The 24,544-nt window shown below is 34.5% G+C and overlaps 1 protein-coding gene and 1 non-coding gene across 2 annotated transcripts; one reads left to right on the top strand and one right to left on the bottom strand.

Annotated features, from left to right (window-relative positions):
* The first annotated feature begins 10,902 nt into the window (after positions 1-10,902).
* On the top strand, positions 10,903-14,490 carry LOC120084515. Its single transcript, XM_039040308.1, has 4 exons — positions 10,903-11,046; positions 13,585-13,748; positions 13,969-13,972; positions 14,101-14,490. The coding sequence occupies exons 1-4, from the start codon at positions 10,903-10,905 to the stop codon at positions 14,488-14,490; spliced, it is 702 nt and encodes a 233-aa protein (XP_038896236.1).
* Positions 14,491-19,506: 5,016 nt separating this feature from the next.
* TRNAE-UUC lies at positions 19,507-19,578 on the bottom strand. Its single transcript has one exon. It is a non-coding gene; the product is annotated as a tRNA-Glu (tRNA).
* Positions 19,579-24,544: the final 4,966 nt, after the last annotated feature.

Genomic DNA, 24,544 nt, shown 5'->3' with positions numbered 1-24,544 from the left:
TAGCTAGGAGTAGGAGTAGCACATAGTAATCAACTTCTTTCTTTTTATTTTCATTCTCCGCCTCAAACGCATTACTTTCAATCATCTTTTAGTTATAAGTCCCCGTATTCGACCTCGGATCATCCCGAGAAACTTGTGATTTCGTTATACTTGGCGAGAGAGAAAGAAAACTTGTGACATAAATGCATGATCATCGTATACAAGATTAACGCATACTGTATATTCATCAGATTATTTCATGATCAACGCATGACCATTAATGCATATCCATTAACGCAAAATCAAATTAAAAGTTTCCTCACAGTAATAATATAATTACTAAATAAAGAAACAAGATGAAAAAAATAGTAATGAGTATGAAGAGGAAGCAGAGAACCTTGAAGGGACACGTGAAAACGTGCAAGATGAAAGAAAAGACAATGAAGAAGAAAAGTCACAAATTCATGAGGAAACAACACTATCAGAAAAAAAAAGATCATCCAGTGGACAGTCAGACAAGAGGATGGAAACAAAGAAAGGAAAAAAGGTAATCATCTATGGAATGGATATATGTGAGGTATTGTTACTTAAATATTTACTATAGTTGTAAATACTAGGTAATAACTAGGTCAAATAAAGGAAAAGGCAAAGTAACAACATGCCAAAAGGAAAAAACAATCGAAATGATAGATACACGTGAGGTTTTTTACTTAAATACCATGTAAATATATTTACTATTAGCATATTATTAAGCTTGTGTTTATGGTTTATTTCAAATGTGTTAGGACTGTTTGTATCTGATGGATAGTGCAAGGAGAAATGAAGCACTGAAAATAAACTTGCAAACAAAGACTTCATGAGGAGTTGCCACAAAGGTTTAAAGAAACTAATTTTGGACATTCCTTAATTTTTCCATTACAAATCAATCTTCCTAATTGTTTTACACCTAATACAAAGACAATGTAAACCAAAGTCATCATCCCAATTGAATTCTTCATAGGGGGTTGAGTACTGAAATTTGATTTGAGAGAGTTTGCATTGATAATTGGTCTAAATTGTGGTGAATTACCAATAATTAATAAAAGTGGGATAAAAGGAGAAGGTAATATAAAAATGTACTTCGAGGAATTGTGACTAATGTTAACAAGGCAAGATGTGAAAGTGACGGGATAAAAATGGCGAAGTTGTATTTCTTGGAAAGTTTTCTTCTCCCATAACAAGATTCAATGAATGTGAATATAAACACATCATAATGGTCGATGACGATGACCTCTTTTACAACTACCCATGGGGAAGGGTTGCTTTTAATTTAATTGTTGATGTTATGCATAGAGCAATACACATCAAAGGTAAATCAGGAATATCAATGGGGGGATTTATATTCCCAATCTTAGCATGGGCATACGAGGTCATGCCCACCTTGAGCTCGTCACAAAATTTCTTTACCAGGAAGGTTTCTAACAATGTTCAAAGGATAGTAAATTAGGCTGCAGACAGCCAACCCAAATAGAAGGATCTCAAGTGAAAAGTATTTGATTCAAAAGTGGTATAAATATCTATACAAACAAAACAGACATAGAGTCTTAAATTCTAAACTATAAACTAACATCTTATTTCCTTGTTTACTTGATAGCTTGAAATTTGTCCATACTTGCAACCCCACAGGAAATGACTATGTCATATTTTGCTCCATTCATCGAGGAGGAAAAAAGGGTGCTACAAGAGGTCGAAGAAGAAATGAGAAGTTATAGGCCAAGAGAGAGTGGTTGAACTATCCTTGAATAGAAAGCTCAGTTTATCATCTGACAAAGATGAAATGGAACAAAGGCTTGAAGGAATAGAGAAAATACAACATTTAATGAACACAAGGATGGATGAAAACTTTGATGCCATGAAGATTAATCAGTAAATCTTGACGAAGAAGATAGATTACTCGATGGAATCATTAAACAAAATGATTTGACTATATGAAGACTACACAAGCTGTTCAATCACACGCATTGACAAGCAATCTGTTTATGGTATGTAAACTAACTACACTATATTTATTGTATTTCTTAGTACAAACCTATTATGAATATAGAAGAAGACTACATCCCAGTTCGAAAAGGAACTAGATGGTATTGAGAAAGAACAAGAAGAAAAAGAAGAAGCGAAAGAGTTGGTTGATGCTTCTGATGCTCCCACAATAGTTCGAAGAAAAGATGACGACGAGGACAAAGAAGGCTAAGGAAACAAGGATCATGGATTGAAAATACCATCAGCAGTATGAAGCATGCCATGGAGATAAAAACAAGGAATTTAAAGAAAAAGGAAGTAAAGAACCAGAGGTCAAGGTGAGTTGATATAAGCGTGTTGTAGATTATATCTTTTAACGATACATGGAAATTGACTAGCAAAATTGATTGAGATAGGACAATCAAGATGCTGTTGAAGAAATCAACGAAGTGATTCGATCAACTGATGAACAAGAGATTTACAAGAAGCTGAAGATGTCAACCAAGCAAAAGACAACAATATTGGTATGTTTATTTAAAACTATACAAAAATTAATTATTATTTTCTAACTCCATATTAAATAAATTATTTGGACTTTTTGACATGTTAACAGAATCACACTCCTAAAACTTCAACAACTAAGATTATTGAAAAGGTACAACCATTGTGGTGCACGGGTCAACCCCAACAACAAGAAAAGCAAGAGGTATAATACTTCAACTAATATGGATCTTGAACTTATAATGTGTATTGATACATATCTATAACAAATGTTGTTTATTAAATAACTAATAAAAGGTCAAAAGGAAGTTGGACATGACTGATAAACTGTACAACATTAGTGAAAATAACCTTCCTACAAGGATCATACTCAAACATGTAAGAACAACTGATCTTGTATGTTTGATCACTATTATAATTTGTCAAGTCCTAACAACAAATAATTGGTCATTAAATGTTGTTAGTTAAACGTAACTAAGCAAGAGTTGATCATGATGGCTAACCAAGAGGAGGAAAGAAAATCAAGGCAACATGAACTAAAAAGGAAAATCCCAAATGTGAATTATGTGAATCCACTAATAACAGGCATATGGATAGATGCAGAAGAGGGATAATACAAAAACCTTAAACCACAGATGAAAATACCCCCGGATGGCCCATCATTTGACTTGCACCTAAGCCAAGCCTGATCTTGCAATGAATGAACCAAGTGATTTTGACTTTTTATGTCATTCCCATTTTAGATTTTGAAAGTAGATTACATTTAGATTTTTTGCAGCTATTTGGGCGAATTTTATAATCTTGTTTTGGTATATGTTTCAAACTTTAGAAATTTTTAGTAGAATTGGTTCTTGTATTGAATGAAGTGAATGATTTGGATATATTGATATAGTTTCTATTTTGGTATACAGTTTAACTATTTTGGATTTTGAAAATATAATAGATTTGGATTTGATGCAGCTGTTTTGTATAAGTTTGTCTGGCCAACCCTATACTAAATAACATCAATAAAATGGGCTTGTCTCAATCATCCAAAGGGCATATAAATAAATTATTTGTAATTTTAGGTGAATTGAACTTTTCACATTGTATATACATAAAGTTTAATAACAACAAACCTACTGTAATTATAAAGCGTGCAGCTCAATTTTCAATCTTTAATAACATAAATGAACAATGAATGTATCAAGTGATTTGAAATTGTTATATCATTACTATTTTGGTATACGATTTAAACATTTATGATTGATTTCACAAACACACTGTAATTCTAAAACGTTTACCTCAATTTCCCATTATGAAAAATACAAATGACTGAATAACCAACATAAATTAGTAATATTTGACTTTCTATTCCATATACAATAATTGTTATATCATTACTGTTTTTGTATACAATTTGAATATTTTGGATTGATTTCACAAACACACTATAATTCTAAAACTTTTAGCTCAATTTCCCATTATGAATAATACAAATGACTGAACAACCAACATAAATTAGTAATATTAAACTTCCAATTCCATATAGAATCATTGTTATATTATTACTATTTTGGAATACAATTTGAATATTTTGGATTTATTTCACAAACATACTGTAAGTTTAAAATATTTAGCTCGATTATGCTCATTCTGAATAATACAAATGACTGAACTACCAATATAAATTAGGTTTAAGGATTACAAATGACTGAACTACCAACATAAAAGTAAGATAAACCACAATATCAATGCAAATAACAATTCCTTTCATAAACACCATTAAGTTTGAACATTAAAGAACTATTTGAAGAGGGAAACAAACTGCAAAGTAAATAAAAACATTACTAAAAAATATAACACTATAAGTGCACATTGTCATACGGGATCCTTGCAAGACCTACAATTATGACCCCTTTTACCGCACCGACTATAGCAGACTGTAGCTTTGTTTTCTAAACAAGACATGATTCTTTTTTTTTTCTTAGGCCTCCCAGCCAAACGTTTGACATTAGGAGGAAGAACTGGATCATTGCCAACTGCATGAATTGCAATGAATTATTGAACATTGCCAAAGGTCGCGTTTCCTTTTTGTATAAAAAACGTAGATTGGAAACATGATAGAAATCATGTACGTATGACTACAGTTGAAGGTTCCTATAAGACAATGCAATGTATGCATAAGAGCATGGGATCATGTCTAGGTCCCAACACCGACATGAGCAAGTACGATTCAGAATGTTAACAATAAATTTGTTAGAGTGATCATGCATTTCAAATCCATACTGGTTAATGGGGTATAACTGCAAAAAAAAAAAAAAAATGAAAAACTTACAATGTTTACTATTAATAATAGGCTCAATCAAATACATATACTGTGTATGTAATGACCCGACCCCCTAGGACTTAGGTTAGGTCGTTACTAAAATAAATTCATGCATAGAATTTAAAATGACGCTCAGTTATGTTGAAATAAATGTTAATTAAACAAGAGAAGTTCAAAAGACATTTATAAAATGCAATTGTTAAAACAATAATAGGGTAACCATAATTCGTAAAGACTATTAAAAGTATATAAAAGAGATAATCCTTAATAATAAGTTTAAAACAATAAAACTAAACACTTAGGGAAAAATAATGACTCTAAATGTCATGATGCGGAAGCGTAAAAACTAGTCCCAGTGGCTTGATCATGAATTCCGTTGCGCCGTCGCCGGTGCATCTCTACCCTTACCTGAAACATCAATATAAGAAAGAATGAGCATGAAATATTCAGTAAGTAGCCCCACCACTGGGGTCAGGCTAGACATCTATGTCCTCTAGATACCCGCATATGTCACATAAATACATGTAACAGATGAGAGACTAAGTCCTATCCTATTGTAAATAAGTATGCCCACAAAACTGGTGAATCCCGAAGGAAACACAAAACTGATGAATCCCGGAGGAAACACGAAACTGGTGAATCTCGAAGGAAACACAAAACTGGTGAATCCCTAAGGAAACACAAACTGGTGAATCCCGAAGGAAATACAAAACTGGTGAATCCCGAAGGAAACACAAACTGGTGAATCCCGAAGGAAACACAAAACTAGTGAATTCCCGAAGGAAACACAAAACCTGGTGAATCCCGAAGGAAACACAAACTGGTGAATCCCGAAGGAAACACAAATTGGTGAGCATCTAACTAATCAATGAGGATATTCACACAGTCTTAACGTGCTATGATTCAACATTGTACGGTTCTAAAATATACATAAAATCCTTGATACCTGGCTGCATCACATACACATAATTCTTAATAACATATTATACATCATCCATGTATAACTTATATCATAAATCCACAACATGCAAGTATGGCTCAACACCAGCAGATCAGACATCGACATATGAAAACACATACTATCACATACTAACGATCAAGCACTTAGGTGTGTATGTAAACAAATCAGAATTTGTGTCAGAACATACTTTGATTCAAGTCATACTGTCAATCACATGCTAACATTTACCATAAACATACACTTATCATGCTAGCATACAACTAAAGCTTGGCCCGTGGGCAGTTCTAGTAGTAAGATTACTTATCTCGGAAGCAGCCGGCAGCGATGCGGTGGGTGGCGGAGGAGAGACTCAACTCGATCTGCACGGAGGACGTCGGCAGCCTCGAATTTGGTCGGGCTGAGAGCGGCGGACGTACGGCGAAGGAGTCGGCTAGGCAGAAGCTTACACGGCGAGCGGCGGTGGAGAACAGCTTGGCTCGGGCGGCGGCAGTCTGGACGAGCGCTCGGCTGGAGAGTTAGGCGACTGGCGGCGTGTCTGATCGACGGGTTCTGGCCAGTCGAAACCCACGAACGGCGGCGATTGGACGTTGAGAGGCGCGGCGCAGTGAGGCGGCATGGAAGCAGAAAATGGAGGGGGGCTTGCGTGAGGGAGAAGGCGTGAGGGGGGTCCTTTTTATTTTTTTTAAAAAAATACTAATAATAATAATGATGATGATGATAAAAATAAAAAATAATTAAAAAATAATAATAATAATAATAAAACGAAAATAGTATAACCCTAATTAAATCCTTTCCTTAACCCACTTTATACTATTTAATTCCTTTCTTTTTTCCAAAAATAATTAATTCCTGCCATAACTTTTCAAATTGAATAATTTTTTAATAATTTCCACGACAACACTTGAATCCTCGCACTTATACTTTAAATTCAAAATTCCAAACATGTCCTTCAACTAAGGACAATTATTGAAAAATGAAAAGTTTTACATTATTAATAAATAAATAAAAAGGTGTGGATGTTACAGTGTAAATAAAAGAACACTTACATCAATTGACTATTGTCACTTAAGGCTAATCGAATAATGTTCTTTGCATACAATGACAATTCAGAATGCTGGAAACTCCAATGATTACGACGTTTGTAAAACCATTTTTGAACCAAACTGCGGATAGATTCAAAGATACTAGTAACGGGTAATTCACGTGCTTCCTTTAAAGTTGAATTCGTGTATTAAGATATATTAGTTGTCATCAAGGAATATCTTTTCCTCCGACAAAATGCCCTAGCCCATTTGGATTTTCCAACATCCTCTAATTCAAGCCTAATGAACGGAGCAACTTCATCCACCTGCCTCATGTAATACTCAAATTCACCAATTGTATATGCTCTTGCACACATATGGAAAGTGTCTTTAATTGGACGTGACTTATGGTTCTTAACAAGGTTCTTATACAAATGAAATCCACACAACCCGTGTTCAGCAAAATCATAGACAGAACTAACACCCTTGGTTATACTTTTATGACCATCTGACACAATAACATGGTCATTAGAGTCCCCAAAAACAGCTTTAAGATTACGAAAAAATCAAGACCATGATGCATCATTCTCATAATCGATAATGGAAAATGCAAGAGGTACAATCTGCAAATTGCCATCAAGTGTGCAAGCAAATAATAATGGCCCCAAAAAATTGTTCTTTAGACTAGCACCATCAACTTACATAATAGGAAAAAAAACTTTCATACATATGCAGAAGCATCAAGGGCCATAAAATAATACTTAAACCTACATTCATCATCAGATTCTTGTGTTGTATATGTTCATGTAAGAAATAAACATTTAGATTGATTATACAAGACAAAATAGACTGTATATAATTGCTTAAACTAAATATAGAAAAGAAAAAATATCAGGATTATTTCAATAACGCAGCTGAAAATGTTGACACAATATGGCATATGAGGACTCAGGAGTCCCCATTAGGGAATTGAGGGCAATCTCACGACCTCTAAAAGTTTTATCATAACTTATATTTACACCATGTTGTCTTCTCATATAGCTTACAATATCACACGGTCGGTATGGGACTTTGTCATTCATTTTAAAAAATGACTTGTACACTCAGCAACAATCCAAGATGTTGCTTGCCGATGTCCATCTTTAATATTGTCAATAGAACATTTATGGATATCGATGTATTTCCGAACCATCCACACACCACCCCCTCTATACACAGATGCATGTAGATACCACCCACAAGACATATCCTTACAACAAATTTCAAATGAAGTTTTGTTTGACCTAGTAGTAGTAAGTTTAAAACTGTTTCTAAGAGCAAGCAAATAAACTACTTTCTTCAATATAGACTTGCTACTAAAAAGTAAACCTACTCAAGTGGGAATACCAAATTGAAAGGAATCAAAATCTTGGAAATCAACAATTTCAGTATTGCCCTCAGGAGGTTGGGAAGAAAATCAATGTTTGTCGATTCATTATTCAAATATAGTGTATTTCTAGTGTTTGAGACAATAGATGAGACATGATTAACCACTACACATAAATCAATTTGGGGGGAATCTGATAACTCCTGACATCAACTACAAAATATTTTTATCTTCGACAATGCTAACAAGATTTGAATTGACATAACCAATTCAGTACATTGTCAAACGAGATATAGTTAACTCACTGGAGGGGAAAAGTTTACCTTGGATATATTCCACAAATTTTTGAAACGATGAATTTGATAGAATATGCCCTTCAAAATTTCGAAAATCATGGTAGTAAGAATTCTCATCCCATCAACCATAAATAGGAGTCTAATTCGTTGTAAAGCCATAGCAAAATCAGTAACTTATTAAAGAAACCAAGAAAACCTAAATCGACAAAACCTTTATGTGAGTAACAAAAGTTATGACAATGTATGGAGCAACAATTTAACTAATTCTTGTGCAATCAATGCATGACCATTTTTTTAGGAAGTGATATTTCTTTTTTCCATATCGTTAAAATAATAGCAAAAATAACATATACAACCAATTTATTGAGATTGTGAGAAATATACAGCTAATTTGTTTAGAATATATGTATAAATTATGAAAAACAACATAAAGATTGAAATAAAATTGAATACGTATAAACCATTCAAATATTTAAATAAAATATATGGATAAAAGAAATTTTAATAATATATGGATATTTCAAATATAAATTTGGTAGAAAAATTTGGATATTTAATTAAGGTGAGATAACTTAGAAAAGTCGTTAAACAGAATCTAAAATAATAATAAAATATAGAGATTATGTTAATTACATGACCAAAATTAGAAGGACAGTTGTCCTTGACAAATATTAGCAGGTACCCTGTATATATAACTTCACTCTATTTTCTATTCTAAAATTACTTGGTATTTGTAGTTTATCAACAACACCTACGAACAAGGAAGGAAAAATCAGGGATTTAGAAATTTGTGGTCATGTGCATGTCACATGATATGTTATAGTTCTTATTCCTGGGCAGTTTTGCCATTTTTTGAATGAAACCTTAAATTCTGTCGTATGCTCCAATTCTCCTTTAAAATATATTAAACATACTTTGTATTAATTTTATCAGTATTCACTTTATAAGTTTTTAAAGTGTATTCCATTCATATGGTGTCTTTTTTTGTTCATGAAATTATTATTCTTCTTTTACAAATTTTGATATAAAATTAATTTTGAAGAACTAAATTTAAGATTTTATTGAAAATATAGAAAAAAAAAGACTAAATTATTTGATATTTTAACTTTACGAATTTATAAAAAAAAATGGAGAATTTTAGTAGTATTTACAAAGATTTTTATTTTTATTTATTATTATCATTTATTTTTTAGTTGACGTCTTTTTTGGGTTCGTTTTGGTCTTTTCCTTCGCAATCCCTACACATACACTCCATGCCAATAAGACAAGATATGGACTGATCAGCAGATAGAAAATTCACAAAGGAAAAGATGAATTTGTACACTCGACTTATTTGGCAAGGCAATTTCATTTTCGTTTGAAATAATTTATGGTGAATTTATACTGTTAATTCTTCAATTTAATTTGAATTTATTATTATTATCTCTAATAATACCGTTCTCCCTTTGTCCTGTGGACGTAGCTAACACACCGTTAGTGAACCACATATGTCTTTTACGTTCTTTTATATTCTTTAATTGCTGTTTTTGTAAAACAATATATCAATAACCCACTAGAATCTCCTCCAAGACAAGCAACTTGACAATTGTACTCCAAAACACCACAAATTAATCACTAAATAATTACCAAGTAATTAACCAACAATAGACAACAATAAACCATAAAATTCTGGAAGACTAAAAGCAAAGGGCATACACGAATTATACACGGGAAACCCCTTCTATCTGAAGAGTAAAACCCACGAGACTTATGAGGAGTCTACCCTTGTTAACTTCTCTTATTGATAAAAATGAGGGAAAAAGAACTCAAGTTAGTCATACAAAGATTCCCTATTCACCAATACTATCATACATAAAGATCAACACTTGAGAGGAAAAAAAGAAATGAAAATCACCCAATTTTACAGATTCTGGTAGATAGTGATTATAAATAAACCAGAGCTCCAAACAATGATTCAGCAGTTTAAAATAAGACACTATGTGTCCCGAGCAGGTTGACCAAATTTCAACACAATCCAATAGTTCAAATTGCGGCAATCAACAAATTTTTGGAAGTTGTTGGTGAAAAAATCGAACTGTTGTTTTTCTCTCTCATTTTCTGCTTCTTTTTCACTCCTTTTCTCCTTTAGGTCATATCTATATCACATAAAAGAAAACCTAGGGCTTTCAAGACGAGTCAACCCAAAAAATTAGTCCTAACTGGGCTGACAAAACACAAGTTTAAAATAAATACTTGTTTGTACAATAAGTAGCCTGGACACTGCAACAATTTTTATAAAAAAAGAAGAAAAAATTTATTATAATCTATTTTTTAATGCACGTAAAACAAACTAAATATACCAAAAAAATTAAAATCTAGACTTTGCATCTCTAGTATAGACTAAAAAACTCACCTGACTAAATAACTCTAGGTTAAATAACGACCCCGCTCTTTAGTTTAAATACTTCTCTAATTTTATGAGATAGTAATTAATGTCTGTCTTATTAAGGTTAAGAGTTAGATTTGCAAATCAAAGTGAGTCATATTATGATGATGACCACGACGATGATGATAATGATGACCACGACGATGATGATGACAATGATGATGATGGGATCGAATCCTGCAGCAGAAGCGTTGTGTACACCTTGCATCCTGCAATTTGATTTTTACATAAACAAATTCAGTATACTAAAACAGAATATAAACGTGTAATATAGCATGATCTAGGGGAAAATATTAGAACCATTCTTACATTTGTAGATTCCCAAGCTTCGTGAACAATCGTCTTTAAGTTCCAACGAACGACTGCTCCAAGATCTTGATCACAAACGATTTCTTGAACAATCTTGAACACTACCACGTTAACCTCGTTATTTTCTAGGATTCCAATAGAAAGATAAGTGGTATCCAACTATTGAGAGAGGGAGAAGAGAAAAGGGTTTTGGAGAGTAGAAAGGATTATCTTTGTGGCTTAAGAAAAATTTTGCATAATAACACTTATGTATTGTCAGTGTCTGTTTCACCCAAAGGGGCCATAGGGAGATCTTTATATAGAGAAGGGTCAAACACTTTTCCTAATCCTTTTCCTATTTCCTTTTTTCTACAATTAATTAACTAAATAACACTTATTTAATTAATTAACACAATTAAATAACACTTATTTAATTTAATTTGCACATTAATTAAATGACTATTTATATATTAAATTTAATTTAATGTACATATATTTAATTATTATAAACATCGTACATATATGTATAATATCTCTCTATTAATTAATTTTTTGTTAATCTAATTTACTTGAATTAATTAATTGAATCTTATTCAAATATTACTTTCCAATTTAATTTGAATTATAGATCATATCCATAATCAATTATGTATTAAGCACATTAATATATGGTTTCCTCAAATTAATTTGAACAATTCAGATCATCCCTCTTAAATATCCTTTAGTGAGCAAACAATGAGAATTGGTGGACCTGTAGATTAGAAACTCCACCAATATGATTTTAATTGGTTAAACTTAGGGTTGACAACGAGGTCGGGGCGGGAAGAGCGTTCCCCGTCCCCGTCCCCGTTGGGAGATTTTACCCCCATCCCGCCCCCATCCCACCATTTGAAGGCGGGAACAAGGGCAAGGATTCCCCGTCGGGGAAATGGTCCTCACAGGGACCCATTCCCCGTTTTCCTTTTTGTTTCCCTATGGAGATTTAAAAAAAAAAAAAAAAATGTTTTTCCCTAAAATTTTATTTGGTTTGGGCTTGGACACTTTAGTTGGGCTTAGAATAAATTTAAAACTAGGCTAAATGTAGAAAGTTAAATACCTAATATATTTATATATATACTTAAAACCTTATTGGGGAAGGGGCAGGGATACCCTCCCCATCCCCGGTTCGAAGACCCTAAAGGGGTCCTCGATTTGGCCCAATCCCCGATCAAACCAGGCATTTCCTACCCCGATTAGGCAGGGTCCCATGGGGACTCAACCCCACAGGGAATTTTGCCAACCCTAGTTAAACTCATTAACCAAGTTAATCAATATTCATTAATTGTGGGTATACTCTACTAAAGACCTACAACTACACTATTCTCACTACAAATATATTTATGTGTCTATGGATATAGACCACCAACAACAAGTTATTTCTTCACGAGTGTTCATAACTCCAGTTGGGTCAAATTATCATTTTACCCTTGGGTTACCTCTGATTCCTTAGGTATTAGTGCTCCTCTAATGTATAGTAGTCCAACCAATAAACAGAAACCCCTTTCAGACCAATGAGAGAGTAGGGGCCATTTGTTTAAGTTCTAGAGACACCACTTAAGGGAACACTCATCTACTTACCCTTAAGGCAGGAATGAGTGAATTCGATCTTGTATTATTATGTTCCTAACTCCTCACTCGGTCTTGTCCCCAAAATGGTAGGCATATGGGTTGGCGAACTGACCACCTTCACCCATATAAATCAAAGTACAATTCCTCGTAAACATAAATTTATAATATACTCAGGATTAAAACTAAGTTACCTTGGTCATCCTATTGAATTTGGAACCTAACTAGTTAACGTTGTTACATCTACTGGTTACTATTACGTGGTTCAGTCTTATATAAACACATCGCATAAAATACCCCATTCACATGTCAACTATACGAACGCATTGGATCATTGCGTTTGTATCAAACAAAGTGGGTTGTATCCATAGTGTTACCAGGATAAGGTACCTAACCTTATTCCTATACTATAGACCATTCAGACTGTATCTTGAACATTGATCCCTATATGTCTCCCCATATAGTTCAAGACTCATAAGACAACCTTGGATGTTAGTTTATTGGATTTAGGGTTGTTGAAATGCCTTGAATCTGTTTGTTGGTGCTTCGAACAACCTAGTACAGATTTTATATTCAGCATATTTATTTATTTGCAGTTATTTATGATTTTGACCATTGGGTTTAGAGCAGTGCAATATATAAACTCTCTAACCTAGAGGTGTCGTTCTTGATGTAATTCTGAAAACATTATCTTGAAATAATATTGTTTTCCCTTTGCCCATGGACGTAGCTAACACACTATTAGTGAACCACGTATATCTGTGTGTCGATCTTCCCTACTCTACGTTCCTTTTTGTGCTCTTTAATTGTCGATTTCGTAACAAACTGGTATCAGAGCCTTGTTAGGGTTTTTTCGAAATTTCGCATTTGTTCGACAATTGAAGATGTCTGGTGTGAACGTAAAGATCGAGAAATTTACCGGGAGGAACAGTTTTGGTTTATGGTAGATCAAGATGCGATCCTTGCTAAAGCAGCAGGGGTTGTGGGCGCCGCTGACGAGTAAGTCAAAGAAGACTGCGTGAATGACGAAGAATGGCAAACTCTTGAGGAGAAGGCTCATTTGACGATCATGCTATGTTTGGCTGATGATGTCATCATCGAGGTTGCAGATGAAAAAACTGTCGTTGGTCTTTAATTGAAGTTAGAGAGTCTTTACATGACGAAATCTTTAACCAAGAAGTTGTTTCTAAAGAAACATTTGTATCATCTACATATGCAGGAAGGTACATCTCTACGAGACCATCTTGATTAATTAAATAAAATTTTATTAGATCTGCGTAAAGTAGAGGTTAAGGTTGATGATGAGGATGCTACCCTAATTCTGTTGACGTCTTTGTCGCCGTCTTGTTAGACTTTCGTTGACTCGTATATTGGAGGGAAAGAAACTCTAACCTTAGAAGATACAAAGTCCATGTTGCTTATGAGAGAGGACCGTCAGAATGCAGAAAGTTCAGTTACAGAAAGTCAGGCATCTAGATTAGCTGCTACAAGAAGCAAGGGACATAGGAATTCTGGTAAGCAGAAGTCAAATCAGAATAAAAGGTCTTCAAAGTCAAAGGGTTCTAGATCAGATGATATTTGCAACTACTGTAAAGAAAAGGGGCATTGGAAAACCGAATGTCCTAAGATAAAAAGGAATCATAAAAGAAGTAAAAGAGTGACAAAAGGGAAGTATCTTCCTCTGTTGCACAAGTTGAGATTGATTCTGAAGAAGTTGCGATCGATTCTGAAGGAGATCTAGCTTTAGTTATGAATGAACAGTCACATTCTGATGATGTGTGGGTTCTTGATTCTGGGGCATCTTATCATATGTGCCCAAATAGAGAGTGGTTCTCAACCTATCAACAAATAGATGGAGGGAATGTTAGCATGGCTAACGGTGCTGTGTGCAAGATAGTTGGAATCAGCTCAGTCAAGATACGAACACATAATGGTGTCTTCTACACTTTAAAGGAGGTTAGGCATGTTCCACTAATGAAGAAGAGTTTGATATCCTTTAGTGTATTCGATAGCAAGGGTTACAGTTTTGAAGGTAAAGGTGGAGTAATGTATGTCTATAAGGGTTCTGAGGTAGTTCTGAAAGGCATAAAGTGTGGAACACTGTATTTTCTATTAGGTTCCACAATAACAGGTTATGCTGTTGTTGCATCGTCAGTCGTTCACAAGGATGATATGGCTAAGTTATGGCATATGAGACTTGTTCATATGAGTGAAAAAGGGATACAAATTCTGTCAAAAAGAGATCTTCTCTGTGGGCATAAGGTGCAGGATTTTGAATTTTGTGAACATTGTGTATTTGGGAAGCTTCATCGCAGCAAGTTTTTCCAAGAGATGTTCATCGTACAAAATGGACACTTGATTATATTCATTCAGATTGTTGGGGACCTTCCAAAGTTGAATCTATTGGAGGCAGTAGGTATACTTTGTCTATAATTGATGATTACTCAAGAATGACTTGGGTGTTTATGATGAAACATAAAAGTGAAGCCTTCAAGAATTTCAAGCAGTGGAAGATATTGATTGAAAACCAAACTAGAAAGAAGATCAAAAGGCTACAAACTGATAATGGTCTGGAATTCTGTGGATCTGAATTTAATGAGTTCTGTAAGCTGAGGGGATTGTTCGCCAGCATACTATCAGGAATACTCCACAGCAAAATAGGATTGCAGAATGTGTGAATCAGACGTTGTTAGAGAGAGCAAGATGCATGCTCTCTAATGCAAGGTTGGCTAGAAAGTTTTGGGCAGAAGCAGTGAATACATCATGTTATCTGATCAATCGTGGACCTCACACAACTATTGATTGTAAAATACCTTACAAGGTGTGGTCTGGTAAGCCTGCAGATTATTCTTTATTAAAAGTTTTTGGTTGTATTGTCTATTATCATGTTAATGAGGGTAAATTAGAACCAAGAGCTAAAAAGGGTATATTTGTGGGTTTTGGGGATGGAGTTAAAGGATATAGAGTCTGGTCACCTTCTGAGAATAGAGTCATACTTAGTAGGACTGTGATATTTGATGAAAATTCCATGCTTAACTCAACTGTAAAGCCGTTTGTGACGTCTACTGATGTGGGAGAAAGTAATAGTGTTGATAAATAAGTGGAGATGCAATTCTCTTCAGCTGTGAATGAATTACAACATCAAGGTGAAGAAGATCAACACATTACTACAGAAACTGATGTGCAACCAGAAATTAATGTGCCTAGAACGTCAAAAGTTGATTTTAGTAGTGTTGATAAACAGGTGGAGATGCAATTCACTTCAACTGTGAATGAATTACAACATCAAGGTGGAGAAGATCAACACATTACTACAGAAACTGATGTGCAACCAGAAATTAATGTGCCTAGAACGTCAAAAGTTGATTTTCCTGAGAATTCTAGATCACAAGTAGATCAACCGAGTATAGCTCGTGATAGAACTAGAAGAGTTGGTGTTTGACCTCCTGTGAGGTATGGTTTTGAAGATATGGTTACTTTTGCATTGCAGGTTACTGAAGAGGTGGATCCTCATGAGCCATCCACCTATGGAGAAGCTGTGTCATGTGGTGAGTCTTCTAAATAGCTTGCTGCTATGGGAGATGAGATGGAATCTCTTGACAAAAATCAGACTTGGGAATTAGTTAAACGACCAAAGGAGAGAAAAATTGTCACTTGTAAATGGGTCTTCAAGAAAAATGAGGGAATGTCACCTTCAGAGGGCATTAAATATAAAGCTCGAGTTGTTGCTAGAGGGTTCACACAAAGGGAAGGAGTTGATTATAATGAGATCTTCTCACCAGTAGTCAAACATACTTCTATCAGGGTGTTACTAGCTATAGTAGCACATCAGAATTTGGAACTTGAACAACTAGATGTGAAGACAACTTTCTTACATGGAGAGTTGGAGGAAGAGATTTATATGACCCAACCAGATGAGTTCCAGTGTCCAGGTAAAGAAGATTATGTTTGCAAGTCGAAGAAATCTTTGTATGGGTTATAGCAGTCTCCAAGGCAGTGGTACAAACGATTTGACAGCTATATGATTGGACTTGGCTATAACAGGAGTCCATATGATTGTTGTGTATATCACAACAAAGTTGATGATGGTTCAATGATTTATCTACTTTTATATGTAGATGATATGCTCATAGCTGCAAAGTCCAAGTCTGATATTTTGAAATTGAAGAATCTTCTCAGTGCTGAGTTTGATATGAAGGATTTAGGTGCTACTCAGAAAATTCTGGGTATGGAGATTTATAGGGACAGAGGTAAGAATAAACTCTTCTTGTCACAGAAAGGATATATTCAGAAAATATTATCCGGGTTTGGTATGTCATCAGCTAAGCCTATAGATACTCCTAGTGTTGTAAATGCTCGTTTGTCATCTGAGTTTTCACCATAGTCTGAAGCTGAGAGGGAGTACATGTCTCGAGTTCCTTATGCTAATGCAGTGGGAAGTTTAATGTATGCTATGGTCTGTATTAGGCTTGATCTTGCCCATACTGATAGTGTTGTCAGCAGGTTCATGGGTCAACTTGGGAAGGAGCATTGGCAAGTCGTTAAGAGGATTTTTCGTTACCTTAGAGGTACATCTGATGTTGGTCTTGTTTATGGGAGTTGCACAGAGTGTTTGGTGACTGGTTATTCTGATTCTGACTATGTTGGAGATGTTGACAGTAGAAGGTCTATGACTGGTTATGTGTTCACTCTGGATGGTTCTGTTGTTAGTTGGAAGGCAACCTTACAGCCTACAGTTACTTTGTCTACTACTGAAGCAAAGTACATGGCCTTGACAAAAGCTGCTAAAGAGGGAATATGATTGAGAGGGTTAGTTGGTGATCTTGGTTTGCATCATGACCAAGCTATTGTATATTGTGATAGTTTGAGTGCAATATGTCTAGCCAAAGATCAAGTTCATCATGAGAGAACTAAGCACATAGATGTAAGATATCACTTCTTAAGAGTTGAGCAGATAGTTAAAGTGATGAAAATTGGTACTGCTGATATGTTCACCAAACCGGTTCCACAAGGCAAGTTCCAACATTGTTTGGACTTGCTGAATGTTTTGAATTGTTAGTGGTCCCCTTTGTGGGACATTTTAAGGTATGAGGGAGAAGTCTGGGTACGTCTGATAATATTGATTTATGTTGCATTTGGTACATTTGTTATCTAGGAGAGAATTCAAGTCAAGGTGGAGATTTGTTGAAATGCCTTGAATCTGTTTGCTGGCGCTTCGAACAACCTAGTACAGATTTTATATTCAGCATATTTATTTATTTTCAGTTATTTACAATTTTGATCCTAGGGTTTAAAGCAGTGCGATATATAAACTCTCTAACCTAGAGATGCGTTCTTAATTACACATTCTCTCGAACTAATATTGTTCTCTCTGCCCGTGGACGTAGCTAACACACTGTTAGTGAACCATGTATATCTGTGTGTCGATCTTCCCTACTTTACGTTCCTTTTTGTGCTCTTTAATTGTCGATTTTGCAACAAGGGTTATTAAGACAATGATAGACAAACAACATAAACAATAGCATTTATTGAATTAACATCTATAACTCTTTACGATGACGATCAATTAATAACGTTTACTATATACGAGTTTTAAGACATAAAACTCAAAGATGATGATGATGACGACAACGACGACGACGACGATTGGTCCAACAAAAAGATAGTCTTTTTCGAGACACCAATTTCTACGAACCCTTTGTAATTGATGTTTGTGGTCTAAAATGGGCTCAATTCCTCGTAAGTCCTATCTTTTGAGTCTTTGAGTTTAAGGCTCAACTATAAAAAAGAAATAATATACCTTTCATCTTTGACTTTTGGTTAAAGAATATCCTACAATATTATATCATTAACCTTTCACAAATGTTTCAAAAATGTGAAACAGAATTGAGATCTAAAACAACGTGGTAGGAGAACTATAACAATGTGCCAATTCATGTTTCTCTTCTAGATGATTCCCACACCATAGCTTTCTAGGTCCTAATTTTCATTCAACATATGACAAAATTCTTATTACAAAGATAATTTTAAAATATTTATAAAAGGTCAACGGTAAAATTGTAACTTTTAAAAGAATAAAGGTATTTTCGAAGAACCCAATCAACTCAATCCGGATTGGATATATTTGGTTCAAATAAATGAAGACCTTAGGGGTTGGGTTAGTTTGGTTTATAGGTTAACTTAAAATAACCCAAACCAACTCGAGTTTGTCATTAATCTTAAAAATTATATTGTTTTATTTGCAATGCAATTGTAGATACATATATTTATTTTAATTATATGTATTTTTTTTATTATTTTATATAATTTATTCTTTAACAATTCCTAAAAACAATTTGGTTAGTTGTTTAAAAAGAAAATTTTTATAATATAAATTAAAATTGAGCTGTTATTATTAATTTAAAATATAAAATTAATTAAATAAATCTTTTACGTTTAAATATTTCACCTTTTCTTAAAAAAAAAAATAATAAATGATTCCAGTATTTTTTTTGGTAAATGACTCTAGTGATCCGAACAAATCAATCCAAATGTTCTAAAGTTGATTATGTAATTCTTTGGGCCGAAATTTTAAAAGATGATTTATTTAAAAATTATTTACAATAATAAAAGCATGTTTCTGCATTAAAAGATATTGATGCCATTAGTGGATAGTTTCGTACTTTCTAGCCGGAGTAAAAACAATAACTTGATGAAGCACATTAAATAAATAAAAGATTAAAATAAACAAAAAATTAACGAAAAAAAATAAGGTAAGTTCTGTTGCCGGGAATCGAACCCGGGTCTCCTGGGTGAAAGCCAGATATCCTAACCGCTGGACGACAACGGATTTATGGGAAATTGATGCTACCTTAATAATTATTTCAATTAACAATGAGTAATTTTGATATGGTTAAAATTACTTTTATCATATTTAAAATTATTCTAAAATATTTACTTAATTCTTACAACAAAAATTGATTTGGAATGATTATAAACATGTTTCATAGTGATTTTATACACGAAAATACTGATTTTATTCATTTCGAAATCATGTCCAAATATGCCTTAAAGTGAATCAATTTAGACTGTCTATCAAGATTATTTTTTAAAATTGATTCCCCAAGGCTGCTAGGGGTACGGATTTGCTAACTGTTCAATTCACCAGTGTTCTGTTTGCAATTGAATGCGTATCCATTGTGATTGAATCAGTAAGCGCAGGTTCAAGACTTTATATATACAATTTTCAGTTCTGAACTCCAGAACGAAGGGGATAGATTAAATACTGAAATCGATGACTTCATTATCCAAAAGATCTTGTTCATGTCTTGCTCTTTTCCCACGTCGAAAAGGGGCAAGTGAAGGTGCATTTCCAAAGAAGGAATTTGATATCGAAGCTCCCCACAGCTTATTCGTGCAAAGATCCAGCATTCCTTCACTTATCATATAGAATAACGATCGACAAGTCCAGAGTGTGCACCAACGAGAGATTGAAGTACGCTTGCAAGATTCTTCGAATCGCAACATTCTTCTCTACTACGTGATTATGTAAGAAGTCAGTCTCAAGACTGCCACCCTACCTAAACCAATCATCATATCGGTCCCTAGGCCCCATTGCTGGAAAGGCTCGGCTTCAAAACCGTACGTGGAGGTTCCGCCTCATACGGCTCCTCTAGGAATGGAGGTAGGCCCAGCACAGGCTTGTGCGGTTAAGGTTTTTGTACACTAATGAAATAAAAAAATAATGAAAAAAATGATGTTTTTAGCTTCTGTAAAAAAAACGATGTTTCCAGCTTCTGGTCTTTGACATCAAAAAGGTTGTAATAACGAAAGAGACATCTGAGAATTTGCTCCTAGCTAGTGGAACAAGAAAGGCATGAGAGTCTTTGGACATTGTTTGAGATAAGTTAAGACTGACTATATATATGCTCTATGGAGGGTTGTCGCTGCCCAAATGCGAAAAAAACTCTTTGAAGAAGACTCCATCAACTAGTTAGAAGAAGGCTCTTTGGCTCATTCTTCGATTGCTGGCTATCTGATGTCACAGACCCAGACCACATTCCAAAGTAGCACCTTTCCCCTTTTCAAAATTCTCATAATAATAAGGTAAGCTTTCAAGCCCCTTGATTTTCGAAACTATTTGTAAAGCCCTGGAGCACACTTTGGCATCGCTGATAACATCGCATGTTGTCCCGTTGCTTTAGCCTAGGAGCCAACCTAGTTATTGCAATATCCCAAAGAAAGTAGAGGCAGCTAACTGTGTAGAAGGCATTTTAGCCCAACATACTCTGGTGAATGAGTCGAGAGAGATAGGGAGGGGAGGCTGCAAGCGCTGCGGGCGGAGCAGCAAGCACTCATAGTGCAGGTAGTCACCCATGGGCACCGGGGATACTAGAATATTTCGTTGACTCTTTTGTTTAGATTTTCTGTTTGTAGACACAAAGTAGTATGTTTTAATGCATGACTTTCTTTGGCTTTGTTTAGTAGAGATCTACTTCGATTCTTACTAGAGTCCACTATTTACTTACTTTAGACTTTTCTTTTTATTAAAAAGCGTCGAGGTACTTACTTGAGCAAGGAGTAATCCTTCTTCATTCAAACGAAGCGTGTCCGGGATCCAATCAGATCAACCAGCGACCATCCCCAAGGTTCAACGAATGAATAAAGCTATGATCGTACCCGGATAGGGATGATGGTCTTCCTTAACCTGCCCCTTTTCGACTTGGACTTCGTTAAATCCAAAACCAAATCGCAAAGGACCTTGGAGTTAATCTCAACATATAAACTTAGTGAGGCTTAAATCCAAGTATATTAAGGGACTGTTTGGATGTACTTAGAGTATTAAGGGTAGTCTTGTAAATTTACAAAAGGGTAGTCTCTGCTGCTACTGTTGTTGACGTCGACGTCTCGCATAGACAACACCAACATTGTTTTAATTTCAGATCCAATCACCGAAAACAACTATGCTTTATCGAATCTAATCAATGATTATTGCCTTAACAGTGAAGAACAAAATTGGCTTCGTTGATGGAACTATTGTCAAACCAGATCGTGATTCCTCTCAATATCATTCTTGGATCATCGTTAATCATGTTGTTATTGCATGGATTCTCGATTTGATTTCTAAGAAAATCTCAAGTGTTATGTATTTTGACAATGCCAAAGACATTTGGGAGGAACTTAAAGAACATTACTAAAGGAAAAATCGACCACAAAATTTTCAATTACGTCGAGATATCTCCAATTTAACACAAGATCAATAGTCTGTGACCGCTTATTTCACTCAATTGAAGATGTTATTGTTAGAAGGTACCAATGCGCAGCAAAAAAACTAGGATCCATAAGCACTCTAATTCATTAATTTTGGCAGAAAAGAAAATATGCTTCAACAGAAATAAATGGATTTCATGACATACCTTTGAAGAACTTCCTATAAGCATTAAATCAACTACAAATCTCCTCTGAATCTTGTTGTAGACCACCCCAAGATCTTCCCTACTATCCTCTTGGTGCTCTAGATTGAGTGGTGAGACTCAAATAAGCTGGAATTAAGGGAATTTTGAAAAACTCACAGTAGCAACCCAGCAGAAGAACAACCTTCTTCTCTCACGAATTTTTCTAAAAAAATTGTTCGGTTGCCTTACCTTCAAAACACTCCAATCTCTTCAATATATTGCAGACATTCATGCAAAGAGATTTGCAACATGAAATGCAGCTCATGCTTGGAGTTAATGAAGACAAGGGAAAAACCATTTTCCAACTTTGTGTTTTTCTTTTCTTTTTCAATTTTATCAACATTGTTTACATAAATCAATTTTATTTAATAAAATTGAAAATATTATTAATTTTGTAAAATTAATTTTCTTAATAAAATTAATAAATAATAATTTAAACAATCTAAATAATTCTAATTAATTTAATATCAAATATTAAATTAATTTTTACACAATTCCATCTTCAAAAATTAAATCATATTTAAATATTATTTCTCCAATTTCATTAATTCTAATTTGAAATGATTTGAACATTTCAAATTAACTTATCATGCTATTCTAGAGTTTATCCATTTACGAGCTAGTAGGGGGACCTCGTGGACCTATAGACCATGGGCTCCAACGATTCGAGATTAATCGGCTAAACTCATTAGACTGATCTAACCCCCATTCGTTAACTAATGGATGATTCCACTAAAGCCCTTAGCTGAACTCCCCTCACTATAGATATATTATGGCCACTCAATATAACCATGATTAGTAAGTTAACCCTTCATAGGTTGCTCGTAATAACGGCTGGGTTGAATCTATGTTCTACCCCCGAAATTACCTCTTGTTCCTTAAGTCCCTCTGATCTCCTAATGAACAATTGATTTATTACCTCACACCGCTCACGAATGCTCATAAAACCAGTTACCAACGTTCAATTATTCGGTTATAATCCCCAGGTAGGAGGTGTTCCATAGACCGTCAACTTAAGTATCCCCAGCCTTCAACAAGATTATATACCAGTTGAGTTTATAACCCTAGTTTTACAAGTTTAACAACCTATTTTAACTATTAAAACAAGTGGTTTGTTCGGAATGTCCTATAACTCACAGTTTGTGTTAAACATTCTACTTATCAATAAAATGACTTGTTGATTTTACATCTTATTATGGAAGTCCAATAAACGCATCCTTGGCTATAGTATGAATGTTGTAACTTTATGTAGTGGCATAAACAGGATCAAGTTGACAATATATAGCCTAAATGGTCTAATAAGTATACGGATGAAATTGGGTATCTCATCCTGGTAACACTATTTGATGCGGCCAACTTTGTAGTTGTTACAAGAAGTTGTAAGGTGTTATAAATGATGTGATCCACAAATCGTTCATGTTGAGACATGTGAGTGGGGGCATCCTATGCAATGAGTTTGCATATAGACTGGACCACAAAAATAGTCATTTTTCTTTATAATGACCATTTACTGTTAAAATTGACTATTTCATTTATCATATAACCTAGGTCCTATTTGTTCGGGATTATACTTTGATCTATAAATGGTGAGAGTAGTCTAACAGCATTGCTCAATAAGCTTACCATTTTGAAGATAAGACCGGATGAAAAACTGGGGACAGATTCCAGGTCTTGAATAATCGGGGCCCCACCTTCTCATGATAGAGAAAGGTTTTGATTCATAGAGTTTATGAATCAAAATTGTTCATTAGAAGGCCAACAGGAACTTAAGAAACAAGATGTATTCACAGGGATAAAATGATATTTTTGACTTAGCTGTGATTACAAACAACCTGTGAAGGATCGACTTACTGATTATGGTTATTAAGTGGATATAATATATCTACAGTGAGGGGAGTTCAACTACGGGCTATAGTGGAGTGTCCCATTAGTTAACGAATAGGGGTTAGATCGAACTAATGAGTTTAGCCGATTAATCTCGAATTGTTGGAGCCCGTGATCTGTAGGTCCACGAGATTCCTGAAGGATATCAGACTTGAGATTTTCATGAGTAGCGGAAATAAGATCATTCCAAATTACAATCATGAATGGATATTACAAATTACAGTCGTATACAAAATATGCGGTTATACAATTAATATAGAAATTACAGCATGAACAATAAATGAATAAGGAAGAACTCTACAAACATTTGTCGTCTTGTCTCCAAGCTCCTTGCTCATGAACACTCGAACACAGCAACCTCAAACGCTCGATCTACACGACCGCAACACTATACGAACACTTCGCGCTCGTCCTCAATGATCACCTCGATCACGAACTCCTCAACAACACGAACGGCCTCCACAGAATCTCGACAAT

This window comes from Benincasa hispida, chromosome 9 (assembly GCF_009727055.1).
Source record: "Benincasa hispida cultivar B227 chromosome 9, ASM972705v1, whole genome shotgun sequence".
Classification (NCBI taxonomy): Eukaryota; Viridiplantae; Streptophyta; class Magnoliopsida; order Cucurbitales; family Cucurbitaceae; genus Benincasa; species Benincasa hispida.
The sequence above is the reverse complement of the archived record's forward strand: the minus strand, read 5'-3'. Positions and strand labels throughout refer to the sequence as shown.